The sequence below is a fragment of the Nelumbo nucifera genome, chromosome 4, assembly GCF_055504915.1.
Source record: "Nelumbo nucifera cultivar China Antique chromosome 4, China Antique-T2T, whole genome shotgun sequence".
NCBI classification, from domain to species: domain Eukaryota; kingdom Viridiplantae; phylum Streptophyta; class Magnoliopsida; order Proteales; family Nelumbonaceae; genus Nelumbo; species Nelumbo nucifera.
Genome location: NC_142652.1, coordinates 10071798 through 10079298, shown reverse-complemented (window position 1 = coordinate 10079298; position 7501 = coordinate 10071798). Strand labels below are relative to the sequence as shown.

At 37.4% G+C, this 7501-nt stretch overlaps 1 protein-coding gene across 1 annotated transcript; it reads left to right on the top strand.

Annotated features, from left to right (window-relative positions):
- The first annotated feature begins 3149 nt into the window (after positions 1 to 3149).
- Positions 3150 to 6643, top strand: LOC104591434 (Pectin lyase-like superfamily protein). The gene is made up of 8 exons (XM_010250255.2): positions 3150 to 3901; positions 3980 to 4108; positions 4295 to 4462; positions 4557 to 4592; positions 4736 to 4943; positions 5584 to 5665; positions 5834 to 5942; positions 6041 to 6643. The coding sequence occupies exons 1-8, from the start codon at positions 3620 to 3622 to the stop codon at positions 6446 to 6448; spliced, it is 1422 nt and encodes a 473-aa protein (XP_010248557.1). The 5' UTR covers positions 3150 to 3619; the 3' UTR covers positions 6449 to 6643.
- Positions 6644 to 7501: the final 858 nt, after the last annotated feature.

Genomic DNA, 7501 nt, shown 5'->3' with positions numbered 1-7501 from the left:
GGTGCTCGTAGAAAATGCTATAACCATGGTTGCAGCATATGCCAATTCATCCATCATGGCCACGCAAAAACAATGAAAGTATGAAACTTTACCTTTTTTTTGTATGTTGTTAGCAGTTCCATGATTTCCATTATATATCTATTATATTAAAAAAAGGGAAAATTCTCCTTTAATACCTTAAAAATTTTGGGGTAGTGTTAAGTTAGTACCTGGACTTTTAAACATGTCACTACAGTACTTAAACTTTTAAAAGGTGTTAAGTTGGTCCTTGTCGTTAATTGACTATTAATTATCTGTTGAAAATGTCAAAACTATCCTTCAAAAGAAGATACTATTCATTGTCTTCTACCTTGAGACTAAACCAGTTATCTTTAAAGAAAAAGAGAAAAAAAAACATGAAATATGAATATATGATAAAGGAAAACAATAACTAAAAGCAAAGAAATAACTAGACAATAATGTCTTTCATATCTAAAGGTAGAAGACAATGACTTCATTACTCTATAATCTCAAACACTTCAACCAGTTTAGTCTCAAGGTAGAAGACAATGAACAGTATCTTCTTTTGAAGAATAGTTTTGACATTTTCAACAAATAACTGACGATCAATTAATGACAGGGACCAATTTAACACTTTTTGAAAATTTAAATACTATAGTAATACGTTTGAAAGTTTGGGTACTAACTTGGTACTACCCTAAAATTCGGGATACTAAAGTGAAATTTTCCTACAAAAAAATGACAACTACCTACCAACAAGATGAGAGTTAAGCCATTAAGTTTATACTACATAACTAAGTTGCAGATTTAGTGGGTACCCTAGTCACGAAGGTTTATTAATCTATGACATAGTCAAGCACAATGGGCCTGGCCATCGGCCCAGTGCCCATTTATGGAAGTGATACTATGATACTATCCAATGGTGGGTGGATATGAGTCCAGCCAACAAATCTATGGCTATTTAAATTCGTTTTCTAGTTAGATTCCAACTAGAAACATAAACTCAAATTCAACTCTATTTGAATATATAACATAAAGTTCGATTAGACTTGTGAACTTATGGACCAAACTTTATTGTACTTGAAGCTCTCTGTCCCTATAACTATAACCCCCCTCCCTCCCCAAGAATCTGTCACAGCAAGTCAGAAAGTAATCCGCTCTTTCCTTCATGGGTAGAAAAGGAAAACAAAAACATTTCTTTGAAACGTTACCAATTGTTTTTTATTTTAAATGAAAATACCAACTAATTGGTAATGAATTGGTTAGCTTAGAGTGGTTAGATGCCTAATGGATATGACTGGTTTTGAACCCCTGATACTTTTGTCAATTATTGCTCCCAACGAGAACATTTTTATTGCAATCAGTGGTTCGAAAGCCAACCACCAAAACTGGCGAACTGTGGGTTTGAAACTTCAGCAATGATACCGGTGCACTGGGGTGTCAATTGGACTGGACTTGGTCTAATCCGATCTAGTCTAATATGAATCCATTATAAATGGATTAGGTCTAATCTAATCCAAAAAATGTTTTAAATCAATTTAGACCAATCCAATTTAATGTTTGGACGTTCAATCTATTCAAATTCATTATAATTTATTCAACCCAAACCTGATCTATCAACACATATAATGGACTAGGTATTGAGTTAATGCAATCCAACATAAATTAATTATAAACGAATCAGGTCCAATCCAATCTAATAAATATTTTGGACCGGATTGATCCAATCCAATAAATCTTGTTGGTCCGCCTAATTGGTCCAAATTGATTTTGGATGTGGTCCAATCCAAAACCAGTTCATTATGACACCCTTACCTGCGCATAAATCATTTGTGCACCGACCCCTCCCACGTATGGCCCACCACGTGATTGAAGAAGACAAACAGCCCAACAATATTTTGTTGCCCAAAAAGCGAGGGAATTCGGGGGAGCAAACCGCCCCATTCCCCTATCTCATCTTCCATGTCATGAACATGTTAACCACCACTTCTAAAAGGTGCCTTAAGAAGGTTCTGTCTCACTACGGAGGTCCTCACTCCTCATCTAACTAAAAAAACTACCCTCTCTCCTAAACTCAAAGGTCCATAATGCCCCCACCCCTTTCTCTTTTTTTCATTTGCCAGGAAAGTAATTAATGCAACTCAAATACTAAGCATCCTAAGACAATGGTAGCAGTGGGTCGGATCAGGTTAAATGTGGGTTGATTATAATAAGACCCATTAGCCATTCGTTAGCTAGCTTGCAGGTTTGTGCTTTGTAAAATAAACTAACAAGAAAAGCATTACATTATCCAGATTCAATCCAATCCTAGTTGAGTTGGTCAATCAGACATCCCCAGGAAAGGAATCAAACCGAATGCAAATTAATCAGCTAAAACCGCACCAAAATACCAAAAATAACAAAGAATATGGATTCTAACACACTAATTTTCCATAGTAGGTTCTATGTTCAATTGTTTCACAATAGATTTTTTGAAATAGATGCCTTCACAATTATGACTGAATAGAGTATATCTATCTTTCTATTTCTTCCAGTTGTTTCACAATAGATTTGGGATCCTAATTACTGGGTATATGCCATTTTGAGCATTCTGATTTCTGATATTTCATTATGATTCCTAATTAATTTCAAAATCCACTGGGGGCATTGTAGTATATTCCACTAGGAGCAGAGTAGCCAGCCAAATTAGATCCCTACTTTTTGGGTGTGCACAATTAGATGCCTAACAAATGTTGCTGACGTGGGCACTTTCGTTCCTCTTTTTCTCTTTTCTTATTTCTACTTGGGAACTAAATTCCTCTCACTCTCAGTAAGATCCCTTCATGCTTCAAGTGTTACACTTTATGAGTTTTAAAGGTTAAAAAGGGGGCTTTCCCTTTTTTCCTTATTCCCCACTAAGCTAATTAATCTAATGCATGCCATCTATCCTCTTAATCCACTATAGCATGCAACTGAAAGTTGAAACAAGACAAGCTCAGAGTGACCTAATCTTCATTAGCTAATCATACACCATAATTAATAATTTGCTTTCCTTGTTCGGACTCTCTTCTTAAGTTCTTATATTCCAACGTTCTGGTACGACTAATGTTATAATAAACTCCATAGGTGCTTTCATGCCAACTCACTGCACCCCACTGATCACATGATCTTCAGCCATGTCCATTACCCCCTAGCTAGAAAATCTTGCACAGAGATTTGAGTGGCTGAGATCGATCATCCATGACTCAGACAGCATTTTTCATGCATCATGATGATGGTTTCCCTTTTTTTCTGATGGGTATGAATTTATGATGATGATAATGGTTAAGTTAATACTTGACTGGTTGAAGTCAAGCTTGCTTCTCATTTGCAGAAAGAGTTTTATCCAAATTCCAGAGTTCAGAAAACTAAATTTTGAAATGCAGGGGTGATTTTGTAATTAGAACTCTTGAACACTCTTAATGACGCCTGTACTTGCAATTCAAAACCACGGCCTCCCTATTTGTGCAATCTCTTACTCTCTATATATAAACTGCATTTAGCTACCTTCTTCATTCCCACTGTCCCAGGCAGAGTTAATTTCTCCTGAAGTTCATCAAAGAACAGTTGATGATCTCTGTTAGGAGAGAAGGCTGAAGAAATGAAGAAAAGCAAGAACAGATCCCTCCTCTTTTTGCTGGTTTTCCTGATCATGATATTCATTGCTTTTTCTACAATTTCAGTTGAGGCTAGGAAGAACCACAGAATGAAGAGCAGAAGTCCCAAGAATCAGAAACAAAGAAGAAGAAGTGACAACAGTGGCAATGCTCCAGGCCCTGCACCTGCCCCAGCTCCTTACTACGGTTCTTATCCGAGCCACTCAACCATTTTTGACATTCTGTCATTTGGAGCCAAGGGTGATGGAATTTCCGATGATTCCAAGGTGAGAGACAGAGAGAGAGAGAGAGAGTTCTAACTACTTCTAAGTTCTAACATGTGTATGGTGATCTCTCTAATACAGGCATTTCAAGCTGCATGGAAAGCTGCATGCAGGGTTCCATCTGCCACAGTAGAAATTCCATCAGAATTCAGGTTTCTCATCAGACCAATAACACTTCAAGGCCCTTGCATGCCTCATCTTGTACTTCAGGTCTGCATTCTATCTTTCATTCTTTCTTCAACCTATCCAACCTTGGGAAATGGAAAATAATTAATGTGCTCTGCTCTACGTTTCCTTTATTTATTATCCATTCTCTATCTCCCCCCTAGGAAAGCTAAACAACTAAACAAGACAAAAGAGAAACAGAGGAATCTGACCTGTTTGGAATTAATACAGATAGATGGGACTCTCTTAGCTCCTCCACAGATAAGTGCCTGGTCAAAATCCAGTTTATTTCAATGGATAAACTTCAAGTGGGTACACAACTTCACAATCCAAGGAACTGGAACTGTTGATGGCCAAGGTTCAGCTTGGTGGAGTCTCTCCCAAGTCAACTACATTCAGGTTAGCAAACACAACTTCCTCCACTGGCATCAACAACGTAGAAAATTAAAACAAGAATAACACCAGTTTTCTGTTCATCTTTTTCTTTTTGCAGAAGAGATCCAAATATATTCCAGATATAAAACCAACTGTAAGAATAAGAAGTCCTCCTCCCCACTCAATCTTTTGGCTTTCAAGTTTAGAATGTCTCCTTGGAACCCATTTAGATCATATTTTCTTATCTTCAAAGGATCAAATTAAGTTATATAACAGAGTTTCTGGGTTTTTTTTCAGGCTCTGAGGTTCTATGCAAGTTACGATGTTACTGTTCGTGACATAACCATTGTAAACAGTCCTCAGTGCCATCTAAAATTCGACAGTTCCGGCAGGGTCAAGATCAACAACATTACAATTTCTTCGCCGGAAACCAGCCCAAACACCGACGGCATTCACCTACAGAATACGCGAGATGTCGAAATTCAACATTCCAATATTGGGTGTGGTAATTAATTCTTTGATTATTTCTGATCTTTCCATAAACATAAAAGTTCTTTTTCTTGATTCCGAAGGTCGGAAGGTTCTTGGGGTTCCTTTACTTCAGGATCAATGCATGCGTGAGTCCTGTGTCCATTGCCTACAGAAGTTGGTACTTGATAATATTTTGAGCCGCATAAGTTGGTAACGAGTTTAACGCTCACCATGGACTAAGAAACTGACTGGACCCACTTCTGTACACGTGGCAGTTTCTTAGGGGCTTCTGCATTGTATTCTCGTCAGAGCTCACTGTACTGCAGATTCAAGTTATCAAAAGGCGACCGGCGTTGCGTTCAAGAAAGCCTAAAGTGGTTTTACTGAAAAATAAAATGATATTTCTTCGTCTTTTTGTGGATAAAATAGTCATAAAGTAAAATGACTAGCTTATATTAATCAAACAATGAAGCTCACAACGACTTATTGACTTATTCACTGAAGGACAGAACAATAAGTCATTCAGTTCAGCCACTTGAGCCAAAATCAAATGGTCCTAATTGATCTTATGTGTCTCAAGCTAACTAACCGAGTTTATTTGTTAAGCAAAAACACGGGGGCTGTCAAGTTAATCAAATCTTGATTTCTGTTTTTCTTTTGTTGTAATTTTACAGGAGATGACTGTGTATCCATACAAACAGGGTGTTCTAATATTCACATCCATCACAGTAACTGTGGCCCCGGCCATGGCATTAGGTAATAAATTGAAATTAAAATTAAATAAATTAATAACGTAGCAAGCTAAGGATTTAATAATTTTACAGCTAAATGATATATATATATATATATATATATATTAATTTCGTTATTCTTGATCTTGTTTCTCGTCTGTCTTGCTTCCTCATAATTTCTTCCAAATCACAGCGTAGGAGGGCTAGGGAAAGACAGAAGTGTAGCATGTGTTTCCAGCATCGTTGTTGAGAATATCAACATTCAAAACACTCTGTATGGAGTTAGAATCAAAACATGGCAGGTTGAAAATTCTCAGAGCTATCTTAAGCTGGCATTATTACTCATCTGAGACATTTGAGAGTAATAGTCTAAACTAAGTTTTGGTCAAATCCGTTGCAGGGAGGGATTGGGTCCGTAAAAAATTTATCTTTTTCCAACGTTCAAGTCTCCGACGTGAAGGTCCCAATAGCGATCGACCAGTATTACTGTGACAAGAAATCATGCCGGAACCAGACGGAAGCGGTGGCCATATCCGGCGTCAAGTATAACCAGATCACCGGAACTTACTCGGTGCAACCCATCCATCTCGCCTGCAGCAACAGAGTCCCTTGCACCGATGTTGATCTTGTCGACATCCAGTTGGAGCAATCGCCGAGTTCTAGAGGTTTTCAACAGCAGGCACTGTGTTGGAATTCTTACGGGAAGTCACAAGCTCCCCTTGTTCCGTCGAGCATAGATTATTGCTTGCAGGGAGGGAGAGGTTTGGCCAAGCGACCAGCTACAAGATCACATGAGTTCAGTTGCTAAGCTCTAGCTAGCTAGTTCGTTGTAGTTATGCATGCTTCCCTTCTGCAATTTCCACCATTGTAGCAAGGCGATGGTTTAGTTATGTGGGGTGTTGTAATTCAGTTCAGTTTTAATTTCATTATTCAGAGACAGCATATGATCGAGCATTTTCTATTTCCTTACTGATCCTTTTCTGAAAATCGAAAGCAATTATTAAAAAAGTTCCGATCTAGCAATATCCAGGTTTGATTAAAATAAAAGCACGGCCTTTTGAAGAATTGGGTAATTAGGATTAAGCAGCAGAAATCAAATCAGGAATCTCTGTATATACTAGCTTCTTCTCACAGTTGAATTGAAAGCAATGAATTTTGAAGAGATCTTCCATAAACGCAGAATATACAAAAAATGCCAAACAACAATTTTTTTTTTTTTTTCATTTGCACTCTTTGTTTTTCTTTTTAACTTCGCTCCACAAGAATATGTTGATGAGGTCAAAACCTTGAGACAACCCTTCTTTGACTTTCTGTTATATAAATTTATTCACAAAAGCCTTAATTGGCTGAGGACAATTAATATTCAAGTAACAAATTAAAAGGTGGAAAGGCAAGGGACCGAAATATGATAATTTCTTATTATATCTTAAAGTTAAAGATTTTAATTACAACTTGCCATTGTTGGGACCTTTTGCAGAAGGGGAAGTCTTCTGATCTGCGATGCAATTGTAGTCGGTATATATGACTCAAAAGGCACCGGAAACCACATCAGATATCCACTCAATCCCCTATTCTCAAGCTTTCCGGTACATGCTCATCTTATTTCTACAGGGTAAATAAATATAAAGAATACAATTCACTCCTTCTATAACAATTTTTATATTGCAAATATATCCAAGTCTAGAAGAGAGAGAGAGAGAGAGAGAGATTGTGGGCAGCCTTCAATATATATAATTACGAGTATAGTATTCAAGTTGACAACCGCAAAAGAGCTTACTTGCAAAGTTGCAAATTGCAATCCTAGAGGCTGCAGTGCCCAAGTACGGACCACTGGCTGACCCATATCATCAAGCCATGAAAC